This window comes from Macaca thibetana, chromosome 7 (genome assembly GCF_024542745.1).
Source record: "Macaca thibetana thibetana isolate TM-01 chromosome 7, ASM2454274v1, whole genome shotgun sequence".
NCBI classification, from domain to species: domain Eukaryota; kingdom Metazoa; phylum Chordata; class Mammalia; order Primates; family Cercopithecidae; genus Macaca; species Macaca thibetana.
The window spans coordinates 132,815,014-132,833,517 of record NC_065584.1 but is presented as its reverse complement, the minus strand read 5'-3'; the positions used below and the strand labels follow the sequence as shown (position 1 = coordinate 132,833,517).

The following is an 18,504-nucleotide window of genomic DNA, read 5'->3' as shown; positions in this document are numbered from 1 at the left end:
TAGTTGACTCTCAAAATCACTTCTCTTCCAGACAGACGTTGCTACTCCCAAGTGAAAACAAGGTTAATGCAAATATTCTAAATGCATGAGAGAATTCCAAATGGCAAGAACAGCAAATTTGATTTTATATGAAGAATGTTGGCATGCACATGTACTTTTTTCATTTTCAAATTACCTCCTGTTGCCATGTATATGTACTGTGATTCGGAGCATTCCTTATAGCACTTCATATTTTTCCCTACATCTGGGAAAGATAGTTCTGTTACATTTGAGTAAAAGGGACATTACTGGTTATTAAATATACCATGTGCCCAGGATAGTTGGAATAATTTTCTATTTAATACTTACACTTCGGGCCTCTAGCAGAGTTTTTATTCATGTTAGAAAGGGTTATTACCCCTCAGAGCACATATTATAGCACATATGTCAACATTGTAATGTTAAAAAAAAAACTTTTTTGTCTAAACTGAAGACAACTTATATACCACAAGTAAAGTTATAGTCCTAACCACATACTTGTTAAGTTCCTCTCACTAGGCTTTCAGTTACTGTGGCCAAGTGGGCACATGTCCCTTACTCTGCCTGCTGTGTGAGTTAGTGGGAATGGGGTGATAGCCATTCCGAGCCTTCCTAAGAAGATAGCCAATTCAGACCTTGGCCTGAGTCCCTGGTCTTTGGGAAGCCATCAAGGATCAGGTACCTGGAGAGGAAGCATGGATATGGGAGAGGGAACCCACGGCAGATGATCTTACAGTGCTAGAGTTGGCCGCCTCCCTCACAGCCGCACTTTTCCCCGTCTCGAGCATGCTCAGCATGCCTGCCACCTGCCTGTGGCATTTTCCTCCCCACCCTTCCCCTCAGAGTTCGCTTTGATGATCACTGTACCCAGGTACCTTTTAACCACTTACACTTGCTGAGGCGGCAGCCCTTGGCCAGAACCCATAGACAAGACCACCCATGACCACCAAGGTAACTTAGACCTTGCCAGATGCATGAGATTAAACACATGCAGCTGTACCAATGCAAGGCATTTTGCTGTCAGGGTAGCATTCTGTGGATATTGAGATAACTAAGTACTCCAACTTCTGATTGCCGTTTCACAGGATATCCGTCTTCAGGGTGAATGTTTAATCCAGGGTCAGCTGCTTCCCAGCATACTCTTAGCTCTTAGAATATGAAAATGAGGTTGAGTGCATACATGCCTCGGCAACGCTGAAATTGGAATGGATTGCAGAGGTGATTTAGGGAGCTTCCATGCCTCTGCTCTCACCAAGTAGCCACATTGTCAGATGCCACATCATAGAAGTGCTTGTCTGTGACACTACTCAGTTTCTCCAATGGCACAGTCTGCCCCCTGTGTTTCTATACATCCTGAATTCAGAGCAGGGCAGACTTGGTGAGTGAGGCGGTGCTGGGTCCCTTGTAACCGAAGGCAGGCACAGTCCTACTCCTGGTCTGTTGCCCAGAGAGGCACAATCCACCCGCCTTAGACAGGAACCCCCACTGACTAACTGACAGTCCTGAGGGTTTTCCACCACAGAACCACACCCAAGAGGCATCGGCTGATATATCTGCCACCCCCTTGTAGGAACTTCTTTGGCCGAGCCAACTTCTGTGTAAAAGCCCAGAACTGGTACTAAGGGCCAACCCCCACCTGTTACAGTCCATCCCCTCTACTGGACTTAGTCTGAATTAGATTGTTCTACTGGAGCAGGGAAGAGGGAAACGTATTTTGCCCCATGATATACCATGGACATGTAGTAACTTTTGTGATGCCATGAATTTGAATTATATTAGGTATCTGTTTTTTGTTGTGTTTTGTTTTGTTTTTTAAGTAGACAACCTCCTAAGCAAAGTCAAAGCCCTGGAACACACAATATCCATTATCCAAAATCTTTTCTGTTTTAATGAGAGTTGGTTTGTTTTCAATAGTTTTATGATGATTCCCATGTTAGGTTTTCTTGATTTGACTGCCTTGTGGCAGTAATTTGAGCAGGTGTCTCTACAGCCCTGTACCTCAAAGCACTCTCTACAGACCAGGAGCACCTGCATCAGCTGGGAACTTAATAGAAATTCAGACTCTCAGGCCATTCCCCAGACATGCGAAGTCAGAATCTGCCTTTTAGCAAGATCCTAAGTGATTCATGTGGTCTTTAAGATTTGAGACATTCTGCTCTTGCAGCCTTTCAGACAATAGCAACCTTATTGAATCATAAAATCCAGATCTTTGAGTAAATACAAGGCTTCCTAGGATATTAATCTATACCCATGTCAAGTGCTGGCCCTAGCAGCCAAGTTTCATGACTTTTTTTAGACATGAACATCATTAGAGTCCATATGTGGTCATAAATCAAGCTCTTGCATTTATAAATATTACTGAAGTGGGAAAGTTTGGATAACGGGCTTTCAGTCTTCCTTTCTCTCTCTCTTTTTTTTTTTTAATAGACTTTATTTTCTAGGGCAGTTTTAGGTCCACAGCAATATTGAGAAGAAGGCACAAAGATTTATCATATATTCCCTACCCCTACACATACACAGCCTCCCCTATCATCAGCATCCCCCATCAGAGTGGTGCATTTGTTACAATTGAATCTCCAATGACATCATTATCGCCCAGAGTCCCCTGTGATGATTTACATTTGAGTTCGCTCTTGGTGTTGTACATTCTATGAGTTTGGAAAAATTTATAATGACATGTATCTAGTATTTCATAGCTATTTTTAGAATAATTTCACTGCCCTAAAAATTATCTGTGCTTTGCCTATGTATCCCCTGGTCTCTCCTAACCCCTGGCAACCACTGATTTTTTTTACTGTCTCCAGAGTTTTGCCTTTTCCAGAATGTTGTGTGGTTGGAATCATACATTGTGTCACCTTTCCACATTGGCTTCTGATTCACTTAGTAATATACATTAATTTTCTTTTTTTTTTTTTTTTTTGACACGGAGTTTTGCTCTTGTTGCCCAGGCTGGAGTGCAATGGCATGATCTTGGCTCACTGCAACCTCCCCCTCCCAGGCTCAAGCGGTTCTCCTGCCTCAGCTTTCCAAGTAGCTGGGATTACAGGCACGCACCACCATGCCCAGCTAATTTTGTATTTTTAGTAGAGACGGGTTTTCACCGTGGTGGTCAGGCTGGTCTCAAACTGCTGACCTCAGTTTGATCCACCCGCCTTAGCCCCTCAAAGTGCTGGGATTACAGGTGTGAGCCACCGCACCCGGCCATATTTAATTTTCTTCCATGTCTTTTCATGGCTTGATAGCTCATTTCTTTTTAGTGCTAAATAACATTCCGTCGTCTGAATGTACCCCAGTTTATTTATTCATTCACCTATTGAAGGACATCTTGGTTGCTTCCAACGTCTGGCAATAAATAAAGCTGCTGTACACATCTGTGTTGTCTTTTCAATAGAACAGATCAAAATAAAATATAAATTTGTTTTCATATGAGAGGCTTTGTGAACTGGACACCAGATTCTGTTCTCCTTCAAATTCGGTTGTCTTCTGCTCGTAGATATTGACGAGTGTCAGAACGGCCCAGTGTGCCAGCGCAACGCCGAATGCATCAACACTGCAGGCAGCTACCGCTGTGACTGTAAGCCCGGCTACCGCTTCACCTCCACAGGACAGTGCAATGGTATGTAGTGCCCCACAGGCTGGACATGCCTACCCGAGAGTTTGTCTTCATGAAGCTTCAGATATCTGGATTTATTTTCAGATAGTTAAGCTGAAGAATATATGAGTTAAGATTTAGATTGATGAACTCTAATAACTAAATTGGGAAAAAGGGTATTGTCAAAATGTCTAAACACTTAGCTTTTTAATCCTCTTTCTGGATGAGATATTTTCAAAACAAGAAGGAAATCTTTTGCATACATAGATTTCATATTTGCCTATCTGCTGCCCTGCCTGCAAACACTCACCCCCACACATTACACACACACACACACACAGTTATGCATACACACACTCCCCTAAGCAACATTTAGGACCAAATGATTTTTTTCCTTCCACAGAACCCCTCTCAGAAACGTGAGGTTTTCACCGTCTTGGCTACATACCCCAAATCTAGGCAGTGAAGCTCTCCTAAGCTGGGTCAGATTAATCTGCGTAAACAGAACAAGCAAAACCATCGCTTTTCTTCCCAGTCATCTTACAGGTCACTCACTGAAGGCAGCAAACATCAACAGCCTTTATTAGCTGTTTATTACCATGTCCCCTAGAGGTTGGATTTTTTGGTGTTCACTTTTGTCAAGGATGTGATAGAAATAGGAAGCATGCGCATGTTATCAATTTCAGTGCATCTGATGGTATCTTGTAGCCAGTGGTATAAAAATGTAAAAGACTGGTGTTTCAGCCCAGAAGCAAAATAATACCTCAGAATGATTTTCTAGTAAATTTTTAAGTAATTCTGAATCATTGTATATTTAGCAAAAATCACTGTATATTTAGCAAAGCAAATCATTGTATATTAGTCAGGAAGAATGTGTTATTTTGCTCATGGTTCATTTCACAGGGGGTTTCCTGGATATTTTATGCATTCGTGAATGAAACAACACAGGGGGACGTGGTCAGATTTTCCTTGGATTTCCTTGCCTACCAGCGATTAAGTGGTAGGAAGTGCACTGTTCTCTTTAGGGTATTTTGCATTGTTTTATGAGACCTTGGTGGGAAGAGGGTGTAATTGCCAAACAAAAAGTCACATTGAGAATCAAGACTTGTTTTGTTGAGTTTAAAGGAACATGTGTAAGTATTTAGCATTTTGTCAACAGAGCTGTTGCTATCCATGTATTAAAAATACAGGACAGGAAAAGTGGGGACTTCTCTGATATGAACCACAATACCCTAGCGAAACTTGGCATTGATACCACTTCCCTGCATTTTGCTTGTAATTTATATTTCTTTAGAACTGGATGAAATAATTCCAGTCAAAATAAAGAATTGCTGATAATATAGAATGAGTCATTTCATACCATTTCACACTCAGGTAAGAAGTGGGACAGAGCTATTTATAGATCAAGATAAGACAATTCAGCCATAGCCTGCTGGGGCTTAAGCCCTTTACTGTTTTCCTGTAGAAGACTGACATACCTAAAATGCACCCAGCTATAAGTGTTGTGAGTGAGAATCATTTGCAGCCAAAAGCTTCATTTCCTTTATTCATTGAAATCCTCAGAAGAAAGGGAATTAACTAGAGTTTTGCAACCATTCAACCAGTTGGGTTGAAGACTTCATTCGAGAAATGTCTTTATTTATGTCTTACTTTTAAAATATCTTTAAATGCTATTCTATACTTGGCATTTTTTTTTCAGGCATGCTATAAAGTACTCCTTTTTGCTTCTGTTTAAAATGAAAATAACTAAATCTTTCTCTCCATCATGAGATCTTTGTTTGAATTCATAAGCACATTATTTCACACCCCAAGTCACACCTGACCATAGCACCCACATTATTGCTGAGAGAGCTCAGAGAACAATTAGATATCTGAGCTCAGGATGCTAGTCTGACAGCAGAAGCTGGAGAGTTAGAGCAAATGCAACCCCCTTTTGAAATGTCTTGCCCAGCTGAAGACAAGAAACAGTTTCTTCCCAGCTACTTCCTTGTGGTTTCCTCTCTCTCTGTATTGACTGTTTGGGTTTCTTTCCACAGTAGCCTGTTCAGAACTCCTATCCCAACCTCAAATATGATCATCTAAGAGTTCAAATTCTGGTGCTTGTAGAAACCTAGATTTCTGCTCTAGTTTTACCAGTAGAACTCCAAAGTACTCTCCATATTTCATTTTTCATTTATTTAAACCATCATGAAATAGGGCAATAGATGAAAGGAAATTCCTAATTGGGGATCCCTTTCTAATAAGATCCTTAAGGCTCTCCATTTCCTTGTGGAAACCAGATATGAGATGGACTTTGTCCCCTGCATACTTCCAGGTCCAGTCCTACCTGAAGGTGCCAAAGTTTTGGGCCAACTATGGTAAGACCTGACATACCCTTCCTCAAGATCAGAAATCAGTCTCCTCTGCCTATACTGGGAAGCAGTTGGCTCACTTTAAATTCATTTTCTCAAATGGGAATAATCATAATTTGTTAAATAGCATTTCTGCATAGGCCAGTAGTAGTTCCTAAGCTGCTCTGTTTCAATTTCCCCTCATAATGATATACTCAACTTCACTTCGAACTTCTAAATGGTATGATGATTCATCTACTAAATAGGAGATAGTCATAAAATGGCAGCCCGGACACATGAAATGGAGGAGATATCCATGATTCTGGCACAAGCAGGGTTGCTGTGTGCAGCAAAAAAGTGTCCATTCATGATGACTGTGTTCTGAGTAGACCTTTCAGGCAAACAGCAAGTCTGGATTATTTAACTAAGAGCGAAATGCCATCTGCCCTACAGCATCTGCAGCAAAGATGGCACTCCATGTGCTTTCTTCTGTGACAGTAGGAAAGTCAGAATGGCACAGTGCTCTTCAAAGTACATTTACTCTAAGCATAGAGCTTTAAAACATTAGAGACATAAGGTGGCATGTAATTATGTAATATGTGAATTCACGCATTAAATTCTGCCCCTCAGATCATCAGATTTCAGGAAAGCAACAAAGATTCAGTTGATGGTAAATATAATGTAGAGCTTAAAGACTGGCAGAAGCAAGATGAGAGGGCTTCGTTTTAAATGAATGGATGAGAGTAAAAAGAAAGAGACAGTGTTCAGATTGTCACATGCTAAAAGGAGCCCTATGTAGACGTTAATACTTGGTGAAGATGAAACAAAAAGTTACAGGAATAAGACAAAGAGATGCAACTTGAACAAGGGGCCATGTGGGTTGTCCATCAAGAAAAACTTAATCTTAGCCATGGGATTTGACTTTGATATAAATTTCCAAAGGAAGCCATGAACTATCCATGACTTGAGGCACCAAATCTTAACTAGACAAAATACTTCAATTAATTCCACAGTCTGTGGTGCTGCGTAGGCTGATAATCAAACAGAAAATCCTCCCAGCTTGAATTTTTCCACCCATTTTACTTCTAAGTCTTTTCATCTTTCAGAATATTTTTTGATTACTTCCCCTTGTTTTTTATTGTGTCATGTATTGTTAACATACTCTGACCATGCCTGGTAAATGAGAGTAAGTTTTAATCCACTTTGATGCAAAAATAAATATATCTGTTTCACTAACTTAGTTTAGAGCTAGGATTACTCCTGAGAACAATAGCTAGAAGGTAAGTTATTCAATTGTATTTTGTCTTCAAAGTTCTCACTTAAGATGCTTTTTCTTTACAGATCGCAATGAATGTCAGGAAATCCCCAATATATGCAGTCATGGGCAGTGCATTGACACAGTTGGAAGCTTTTATTGCCTTTGCCACACTGGCTTTAAAACAAATGCTGACCAAACCATGTGCTTGGGTAAGTATGCAATTATTAATCTTTTTTTTATATGCTATTGAAAACTTCATTTGAATCTAAATATGGATAAAATTTAATGCTAAGTCTTTTAGTAGTATTTTTGCTATCTACAAAATAAAAACATGGACAGATATGCAGCAGTGATATCCTATTTAATCTTTGGCCATCTGAACATGATAAACCTCTTCCTTGTTATTCATTTGGCTGTGAGTTTAGAAAAAATTGACTAAGGGGTAAATTGAAAAAGATATTAATACAAAAAAATGATTTTTATTAATGTTAATAGACTATTATTCATATGTAGTATTGATATGGATTTCCTTTTGAGTTGAGCTTTTGAGTGTGAGATGACCATTTTTTCGAGAAGGGTTGGTAGTGCGTACCAGATTCTGAAAGGCAAATTTATAAATCCTACAAAGGCAAAGAAAAGTTAATCGTTTTTCTAGAGGAAAAAGAGCTCAGGATTTTAAATCTCTTCCCTGATTTATCTAGTGTCAGGATGCTGATGTAGAATAAACTTCAGTGTGTGATCAATCATTTTCTCCTTTTCCTTCCTTTCTTTTTCTACTTTAAAGCAGTATCATTAAGTCTTTTGGGGACATTAAGAACATAAATCAGATTCACAGCTGAAAGAACAGTTAATATCATAATGTTTAAACCCTTGACTTTGGCTGTGACTGGGTTCATTCATTTGGGAACATTCTCATAAAGTTGTATCTTCTTCAGAGTAATGACAGGAGCACTGACAGCCCTGCTCATCACTGGGCAGCTAAACTGTGCAAAAGCTATGATGACCCTCCCCAACTTTCTTTCTACATCTCTCATCTGAATTTTCTGGAGCCCCCTAACATAGAACCTCCCCAACCAAAGAACTTCACCAGTTTGGCTAAAAATGAATCAAGGCAGGAATTCTTGATTGCTAGCAGTGACTCATCTGGGTGTAGTCTTCAACCACAGACACACATTAGAGTCCCTTTGGGTTAGCAATAGCTTCCTGATTCAGGAATCACAGATAATTTATCTTCATGTCCAAAATGTGAAAAGAAAGGAAATCCTACCTCTAATCATTACATTTTGCTATTCTCCATTGTTACCTTCCACTCTCTCTCTCTCCTTTCATCCTTGTCCCTCTTCATGGTGCCTCATTCTTTCAAACCAGCAGTAACAACTTTCTTTCATTAAATTTTTTCTTTCTTCCTTCTTAATATAATGCGCACCTACTCTTTATAAGAAATATGCTAGCTGTTGTGATGAGATACAAAGACATATAAGACGCCAAAGTAGCTTTACAAAATCATCAAAGTACAGACCAATCAAAAGGCGAATAAGAATGCAAGCATGTATGAAAAGAACAAATTAAGTGCCATCTCTTTGGGGTGGTTTAGAAGAGTGAGAGAAGTCATCATTGGTGGAAGTTGTTCTATGTTTTTAGGGGTGTAGGGAAGAAGGAAAAGTTGTCTGAAATGACAGGTGAGCTAGAAAGCTGAGTTATTTTGTTGCTGATTGTGGGGTAATGCCAGGTGAGTCACTGCTTTTTGGTAAATTGGAGTGAGAATCTTGAAGGTTGAAGTTTGCCAAAGGTGGCAACACCTCAAGACCCAGATGCACACAGAGTTTTTTCCATTTTCAAGTGAAAATATTTGAGAAAAGTGGCAAGGGTGGAGAATTCTAGAAGTAAATAGAATAAAATAATTCTTGTTCAGGTCTCATGTCCTTAGCTTGCCTCCTTTCACTGGCCAGCCAAGGAAACAATTTATTCCCAAGGTTTAGAGCTCTGCCGCTGCCTAGTTTTTTGTAGGGATGACTGCTGCTGGAGCTGATACCAACATCAAGAAGTTCTCAGCCTATGGATGAGGCTTGGTGAACTCTAGAATGCTGTTTAGCCACTGTAACCATGTAACCACTTTTTCTACTTATAATTATGTTTCTTCATGGCCTTTCTTCCTACTAGACATAAATGAGTGTGAAAGAGATGCCTGTGGGAATGGAACTTGCCGGAACACAATCGGTTCCTTCAACTGCCGCTGCAATCATGGTTTCATCCTTTCTCACAACAATGACTGTATAGGTGCGTGTGCAAAATTGTGCATCAGCAAAGGAAGTCAGTTTTATATGTGTTCTTTGTAATTAGCATCATTTCTAGTGTTCCAGCTGTCTTTTAAAATTCTATGCTATCTTATGCGTAACAGTTGCTTACGGGACTTGTCAAATACGGTGTGCTAATTCCACATCAAATATATTCCAGAAGTTCCCCTTATCCGTGAGGGATACGTTCTGAGACCCCCAGCAGATGCCTGAAACCACAGATAGTACTGAACCCTCTATATACCATGTGTTTTCCTATACATACATACCTAGACTGAAGTTTAATTTATAAATTAGGCATGGTAAGAGATTAACACAATAACTAATAAGAAAATAGAACAATTATAACAATATAATGTGATAAAAGTTAGGTGACTGTACTTTCTTGTGTGCGTTCTCTCTCTCTCTCTCAAAATATTTTATTGTACTATACTCACCTGTTTTGGGATAGCAGCTGACCTTGGATAACTGAATCCCCAGAAAGCAAAACCATAGATAAGGAGGAACCACTGTAACTATATCCATTACTTTTATTAAAATGCTCATTAGCAGCTATAATTTTTATGTCTATTTTGCTGTAAAATAAATTTCAAAATAAATGGAATTAGATTAAGCTTAACAAATTTTAAATACACAAAAGTGATTCTTTGTACAGAAATTATGTGATTCAGGAATATGAACCTTCTGGTCTAGATGTTTCACGTAGCCTCTCTTAAATAAATCATTGAATCTACAGAATCTCCCTTCTAAAACATACTCGGCAAGAGTAATAAGCCAAGTTCTTTAAATTTTGTTGTGCTATAGGCTAATTTAAATATTTCTAATTGCAAGAATATAAAATAATGTCCTCAGCTGAATTGTGTATTAGAATTTTATTTTTTAAATCAAAAAAATTTAAATTGAAAATTTAAAAATAAAATCTAAAGGAAAATGAAGGAAAATCTGATAGGAAATTTGAATATAAATTGTCAGTCTCTAATATAATAATGTAATCTTATTGTTAAATGTGCATAGATGCTTAAAGCCAGTTCTGTTGTTGCATACGAGATCTTCACTGGAATTTATTGTTTGGCTAAGCCAGCAAAGGCCACTAAAATTCAGAAAAAAAGTATTTTTTCCTTCAAAAGTTTTGATTATTGCTGGAATTATGACATCTTTGGAATATATTAAAGGATTGTTGGGGGTTCTTCTGCAGATGTCGATGAATGTGCAAGTGGAAACGGGAACCTTTGCCGAAATGGCCAATGCATTAATACAGTGGGGTCTTTCCAGTGCCAGTGCAATGAAGGCTATGAGGTGGCTCCAGATGGGAGGACCTGTGTGGGTAAGTACAGGGCTTGGAAAGACCTGGAAAGAATGCTTCCAGAGACCACTTAAGGAACCATGCAGTCTCTATTCTAATGCTTCTTTCTGGAAACCTGGAGGAAAAGTCAGAGTGGAATTATATTAATCCTCCCTATAAAGGCTTTGTTTTATTTAAATATATATACATATATGTATATGTGTATATATATATATAAAATCACTTTTTCCCTTATTTTAAAAATTAAGCTATTGTATTCTCAGAGAATACTTAAACTGTTAAACAGCAAAATTGTTAAATTGCTCTGTAAGCAATTATGATTTCTCTTCTCAAATTTTTTTCTTTATAATACTTTCGTAGTAAGCTCTCATACCTTTTGAGTATCCTTAAAATCTTTATATACTCACTGACTTTTCACATGCTACAGTTTTCTGGAAATATTTAATCTGATGTAGGTAAAATAAAATATGGTGGTTATACTATACATTTTTGAAAGCTGATAAAGCTTATTTTCATTATCACTTATTTTTCTCCATGGTGGAATTTTATGAACTTTAATTTGCTTTGTGTATTTCTTTGATTTATTCTAGTTTTTTTGAATTTTAATTGTTTGTTGGAAGTTATGCCTGTGGGAACCTCTTCCTTATTTTTCCCTTTTCTTTGCAGATATCAATGAATGTCTTCTAGAACCCAGAAAATGTGCACCAGGTACCTGTCAAAACTTGGATGGGTCCTACAGATGCATTTGCCCACCTGGATACAGTCTTCAAGATGACAAGTGTGAAGGTAGGAAGGCTGTCAATGTTAGCAAAGGAGGAGTGTCGGGTATCCACTGGACTTAGCAAAATGAGAGTTTTTGTGATGACGTCTTCATTTTGGAATACTTTATCAGAAACGAATCCAAGGGCGTAGGGTATGACATGGTCTCATCCTTCTGGCAAGACAAGAAGCACTAATTCTCATGCTGATCTCTAATGAAGTTATTTTGCTCTGTGCCTATGACTGATCATATGATCCTGACTCTTTTCCACTGTGCTTTCATACGGTTGGTAGGAATGCTGTATCCCCCTCCCAGTATTTCTCAATTACATTTTTTAAGTGGCTATTCTTTGCAGCTAAAAATAGCTCCTGATTCCAGTTAAAATCTTTAAATGACCACACTCAAGTTTGGATGAATGTGGTTATATCGTTTGTCTATTTTGTTTTTACCTATAGAGCAGTGGAAATGTGTTATTTGAAATAAATTCTCAGTAAATTTTATAGTATTACATTCCTTTTCTTTTCTTTTTTTTTTTAATGGAGACAGGGTCTTAATCTGTCACCAGGTTGGAGTACAGTGGCATGAGCATAGCTCACTGTAAACTTGAACTCCTGGGCTCAAGTGATTGTCCTGTCTCAGCTTCTGGAGTAGCCGGGGCTACAGGCATGCGCCACCATGCCTGGCTGATATTTTAATCATTTGTAGAGATGGGGGCCTCCCTATGTTGCCAGGCTGGTCTCAAACTCCTGGCCTCAAATGATCCTCCTTCCTCAGCCTCCCAAGGGCCTTCCTTTAACCTCAACGAATATGTCATATCATTAAGTGAAGGACATTAATTACTACAATTTCATAAATAAGTAGGGTTGAAAGGATTTTCAAGAAGTCACCTAGTTCATGCCCCTGACTTTAAACAGGTCTGCATCTAATCCTCAAAGAGAATTTTCTCTACTTTTAATATCGTCAACTAGAAATTTAATTATATATCCAATTTAAATAACAATCAAGTGGTGATATTTAAAATGGAAATACCTTATTGAAATTGTCTAGATGCAAATTTTTTAAGCATGTTATTTTACTTTTATTGAAAATTGGCTTTATTTACTCTATTATCAATACATCAGTTCGCTAAAATGAACAGAATGAATATATATAGAAAGAAAAATGACTGCACAATCAATGAATGTGTCCCTTCTACAATATTTGGCCCTATCCTAATCAGTTGGCATGTACAGGCTAATTTCTACCATAACAGAAATAGTCATAGTAATAATAATTAAAAACAACCCAAAACATTTGAGCATTTTCACAAAAGTCAACTTTTCTATTAAGTAAAGGTTGGATATAGGGGTGGAAGGAGTGTTGGAATGGAGTAATTCAATCAGCAATAGTAGCTCAGATTCATTAATAAACCACAGCGAATATAACACAAGTATAAATGCAACCCAATAACCTGGCATGATGGAGAAGCTGATTTTGCATTGCACAGAAAGAGGATCACTTGGCATTGCACATTTCTAGAATATTTATTGTGTGGTATTTGCAGTATTAAGTCAAGATAATAAAGTTAATTTGTCAACTTTTCCTTAGTTGGGTCTCTTGAGAATAAAGTTGTATAATGCAAGTACATTTTGGTGTGGGTAGAAACCTTTGCACAAATGTGAAAATAAAGGGCCCAGGATATAAGAATATTTTGTCTTTTGTTTAAAAAAGAAGTATTCTCATAAAAGTAGCATGGCTCAGAATTAAGACTTAACACTTTGTTCACTAAAAATTCCTGCTGAAAGTCAGAAGGAAAGATAAGTGAGTTTGTTGGAATAGAGTGGGCATATTTTTCTATAGGTAATCATGTGTTTTATTGACCAAACCAAGCCAATTTTGAAAGTAGAAAAGGCACTATTAACAATAAAGTCAGGCCAACCGGCATAAGCTGGGGCTTCCCCAGGCAAACTAGGACATATGGTTATTCAAGCCATTCAAACTTCATATTGGCTACTCTTAACTACCCCTGTACAGGAACTAAGATGTGTAATATACTAAAGAAAACGTGCCACAGTTCTAAGTGTACCATTTCATCTATATGATGAAAGAAAAAGCCTGTACAAGAAAGATATTTTTGTGTCTTTAGAAAGATTAACCCACAAATCAGTTAGGAGCCTCATCTTCTATGATATCGTTAGTTAGCCACTTCATAGGATTATACTTACTGTCATGAGTCTTAGTGTTCTTGTAAAATTCAGTTTTAGGGCTAGAACACGGAGTATTGGGAAGAGTTCTGTGGATGATTGGAGGGGAGTAAATTTGGTTCAAAGGCCTAGATCTCACATTGAGTGACTCACTATCAATGTGCTTAAAGTTTCAGCATTTCTGCTTCCTGAACAATGGTGCAATGTGACTCTATAGAGTTTCATGCTTCTTTCCTGGCCTAGGGTACTATGAAATTACTCTGACTTTTCTAGTTAGCCAAGCAGCTCAGTCTGGGTAAGAGATGTTTGTCACTGCACCCCTTAAAAGGCAGTTGCACATTCCATTTTTATATCAATAACTGTCAAAACTATTTTTTTAAAGCCATGACAACCTAGAAGTCCAGTCCACAGCATTGTGGTACAGAAAAATACCTTTATTATTGTAAGAGTTTGGAAACTCGGTTGCCCTTTGTATGTCCACATTGTGTATTTGGTACCTGATGATGTCTCCATCGTGTTTTGACTTTGTTTGACTCATGTGATTCTTTTAGATATTGATGAGTGTGTTGAAGAGCCAGAAATTTGTGCCCTGGGCACATGCAGTAACACTGAAGGCAGCTTCAAATGTCTATGTCCAGAAGGGTTTTCCTTGTCCTCCAGTGGAAGAAGGTGCCAAGGTAAGTGTCTTTGAAAGCTTTGGGCTTTCATTGCTCCATGTTTATTTATGGTGGTCTTATTTTTCAAACATGGCAAAGCTCTGTTTCTTTGTGAACAGGAAGATGGAGAGTTTTCATTCACCCAGAGGTCTAATGATAACCATATGTCAGAAGGTTCATTTTCACTTTTAAGGTTAAAAACTCATCCATCCAGTTATGGTTGCTTATACAATTGTACTGACATTTAAACCTCTCTCCCACTAAAAACACAAATGCTGATAGGCCCGTCAGTGGGGAAGCACCTTGAGCCACCAAAACAGCAAAGCCTGGGGGAAGTTGAGCTACATACATATCCCCTACATCTGAAGAGATCAGCTGAAAAATATGGGTCCAAAGTTAGACTCGAGAATGCAAAACTGCACATTAACCCGTCTGCCCCCGCAATATAGTACCCATCCCTTATATCACAAATTCTCCAAGAAAACAAAAATAAATGTAAACTGACCAGGATTCTTGCTGGGCCATTGTTCATTTTTAGGAATAATACTTGTCAACTATTTCAGTAAAGACTTTCAAGGGTTTGCCAACGACTTTCAAATTTTAAACAAAAATCAAAAGGATCCTGAACTTCGGCATAACACAGCATGTGCTTAAGTCCCAGAAAACTGTTTAGACTTCTCTAAACAATACAATTGTGTATGGCTATCTACATACACAGACTAGTTTCATGAAACAAACATGTATTTCTTTTTATTCCACTTGTATCTTTTGTTGTTTGGTTGTTATTGTTGTTTTGGTGTTGAGTTGGGTTTTTTTTTTGGTTGTTGGGTGTTTTTTTTTTTTTTTTTTTTGCATGGTTTTTTAGTTTTGCTTCCATATTAACAAACATGGAAGAGGCACTGGATATCATTTAAGATTCAAAAAATTGAGTTTGGGGGTCCCAGCCCTGCCATATTTAGTCTAGAACAAGTCATTTAATCTTTTGAAAGCTGAATTTCCTCATTTTAAACAACAATAAATATCTGCCCAACCAGCCTTACTGGATATGTGACAAAGCTTTGTTAGTTTCTGAGTCCTTTGTAGACTCTTATTGTTATTCTAATGATCTGATTAAGTTTTTACTTTTCAACTAGTTATTTGGGAAGTAAGAAGGAGAGTGTTGAGAATTCTCTGGTTGCTTTCAGCTTGTTGGTAGTTGTCAGTGGTCTGTGTGGATTTCAGGGTGGTGCTTAATTCGAACAGATATTCTGCATGGTACAGACTAGCCAGATAAATTCTAACTCCTACTCCCTTGTTTTTGTGTGCCTTTGGCTTGGCCTGAATTTGGAAAGAAAGCAGTGAGAAACCAGGTGTGAATCTGCCGATGTGGCAGGCCAGAGGAAACTCCTAGGCTATTAATTCAATTTGCACTGGCCCATCACAGAGCAAGCTAACGCTGCAGGAAGAATCTGCCCAGCTGTGAGCAGCCCTGCCACATGCTCAGCTCCAGGAGGCAGAGCCAGAACTGAGGAATGCAAGCAGGGAAAGTGACTTTTGTAGTTCTGATGAAATTTCGAGGTCATTAAGGGCTCTTTGCAGATGGACTGGTAAACAGGCATCCCAGCGAGTCCTAAAGTATGTGGGTGAGCACAGCTCTCTTCCCCAACTCAAGGCACCCTTGATTAATAAGCCAATTCTAGAGAATCACCACAAGCTAAAGTAAATCTCCTACAGAACACAGATTTTGCTGGAGCCAGGAAATTGAGAGCTGGGTTTTTCTTGTAAGATGACAAATTAGGAGTCAGACTTCTATTGCCCATGAAATGAGAAAATTCCACAGAACCGTGGATAATGTTTTTTAAAAAGCGAATGCCATAGGAATCAGGTGGACAGAGCCTGGCACTAAAGACCACAGGTGTAAATGAGCCACTCCCACTTGCAAAGTTCAACGAAGGGAATTTGCCACTTAGGCTGACTCAAAACTTCATGCATTTGAGTCTCTGTCTAATGCCAAGATTATTTTTTTTTTCGGAGTGGAGTGGTGTAGGGGAGATAGAGCTGGGGTCTGGGATGAGGTCAGGTATTAAAAGAAAAAAGAATGAGAACTTTAACACACTAATATTTCAACATACATATTTAAAGAAACACTACAAACTGGAAGACAAAGCAGAGAATTAAGTTTTCATATATTTGTTGAGACATTTTTGTGAGTTGTCACTGAATTATATCTAAAGGTAGTTGGAGGCATAAATAATAAAAACAAGACTGATAAATACAAAACATTATATGTCACAAAGAACTTGAAGAATAAAAGAGATCAAAAGTGTTCTCCAAGAAACGAGAATTTGTTCAATCTTGAAGTTTCTCAGCAAAGCGAACATTTGGGTGGCAGATATGCCGCAGGACTGACTTTTATTGCTCTTGACCTTCAGAAGGATAATTCCTTGAAAGGTGCTTGCCAGGTCCTACCCACAACAGATGGGGAAGTGGAATAGAAATTAGAGAGATGGGCCGGGCGCGGTGGCTCACGCCTGTAATCCCAGCACTTTGGGAGGCCAAGGCGGGCGAATCACGAGGTCAGGAGATCGAGACCATCCTGGCTAACACGGTGAAACCCCGTCTCTACTAAAAATATAAAAAATTAGCCAGGCGCGGTGGCGGGTGCCTGTAGTCCCAGCTCGGGAGGCTGAGGCAGAAGAATGGCGTGAACCCAGGAGGCAGAGCATGCAGTGAGCCGAGATAGTGCCACTGCAGTCCAGCCTGGGCGAAAGAACGAGACTTCCGTCTCAAAAAAAAAAAAAGAAATTAGAGAGATGATTTATCTAGATGAGTTGGTAGCCATGAAAAGTTGAGCAAGTTTATTGGGGAGGCTACCTGAATTTGATTTACATAACTTGGTAAATATAATAGATAGACGGATAGATAGAAACTTTAATTCATGAAAACTTTTCCTTTATCTCTGGCAACTCTGTTATTCCTACATTGTCTTCTTTATCATGAAATAAAAGCTGGTAAAACTGTTTTATCAGAAGTGCTTAGGTGGTTATGATAGTAGCGTTCCTGGGATTGAAAAACAGTGATGGAAGTGAATGAAAAAGGCAGAGGTGGTCAGATATAAAGAAAGAATAGTACAATATGGGTATGAAAGCATTTCTTTTAAACCTGCAGATTGTGGCCTCTGTGTAATGAGAGGAGTTTTGCAAGGCTTTGAGAAGTCAAGTTTGAGGGAAAACACAGTCCATACCCCTGGTTGAGCTCACTTTTTGGAGTCAATGTGTTCTATAAGAAATGGAAAGGCCCGTTTCCAAAATTATGTCAAGCAGTGTTAGAGAATTTTATAGGAAGTAGATCCCGTCTTCTTTGTTGGAGTCATCAAGCAATAATCGATATTGAAATATATTCCTTCAAGGAAAGACTGTTCTGTTCCCAACCACCCACAGCCCTGCCCTCCTCTTCCTTCCCTCTCTGTGTTGAACTAAACAAGCTTATTTTAAAAATTTAACGTTGACACAGCTCTGCATGTGTATGTGTGTGTAAAATCTACAAAAAGCCCTACCTGCGTTTTGTAGCCAGCATCTCCAGGAGTATCTGCTTCAGTGACCAACCCTTGTGTTGTATTTTTGCCCATCTAGAAAGTTGCCACTTCTGTATTTGTTCTGTGCCTGTGATCTCGGATTTTATTTTGGTTCCAGAGTTTAGGGGACACAGAATAAACAGCAAAGTGTGATGTCACAGTAAATATCAGAACTAAGAGTTCTAGTTCTCTAGTGTGCTCACTAAACATGATATTGCAAGCAGAGCTGTCAATGAAGGACTCTTGTGAATGATTCCATCTGTGGATTTTCCGATCCTGAAGTCACTGACAGATGTCAGTTTTGAAAACTGTCAGTTTGGGATTTTACTGGATTCACATCAGGTTACTTTGAAATAGTGACTAAAATGAGAAGTAATAAATTAAGGTCACAGAGTTGTTCATCAGATCTCACTATACAAAAGATATCCATGACTGTAACAGTCTCAGCTTGGTTACTGTTAGAATCACATAAGGAGTATTGCTGTGGTCCTGAGAGGAGAACATATATAACATAGTGGATTGTTCTTTATTCACTATCGTGCAGTAAGGACTCAGTA

General features: G+C 38.6%; 1 protein-coding gene across 4 annotated transcripts in view; it reads left to right on the top strand.

Moving 5' to 3' along the window:
* The window catches only part of FBN1 (fibrillin 1), a 241,687-nt gene that overhangs the window by 194,831 nt on the left and 28,352 nt on the right, over positions 1 to 18,504 (top strand). For all 4 annotated transcript variants that reach the window (XM_050797099.1, XM_050797100.1, XM_050797101.1 and 1 more), the window contains 6 exons: positions 3,512 to 3,634; positions 7,282 to 7,407; positions 9,359 to 9,475; positions 10,688 to 10,816; positions 11,462 to 11,581; positions 14,290 to 14,415. In XM_050797099.1, coding sequence (XP_050653056.1) covers positions 3,512 to 3,634; positions 7,282 to 7,407; positions 9,359 to 9,475; positions 10,688 to 10,816; positions 11,462 to 11,581; positions 14,290 to 14,415 — 741 coding nt within the window. The remainder of the gene's footprint in view (positions 1 to 3,511; positions 3,635 to 7,281; positions 7,408 to 9,358; positions 9,476 to 10,687; positions 10,817 to 11,461; positions 11,582 to 14,289; positions 14,416 to 18,504) is intronic.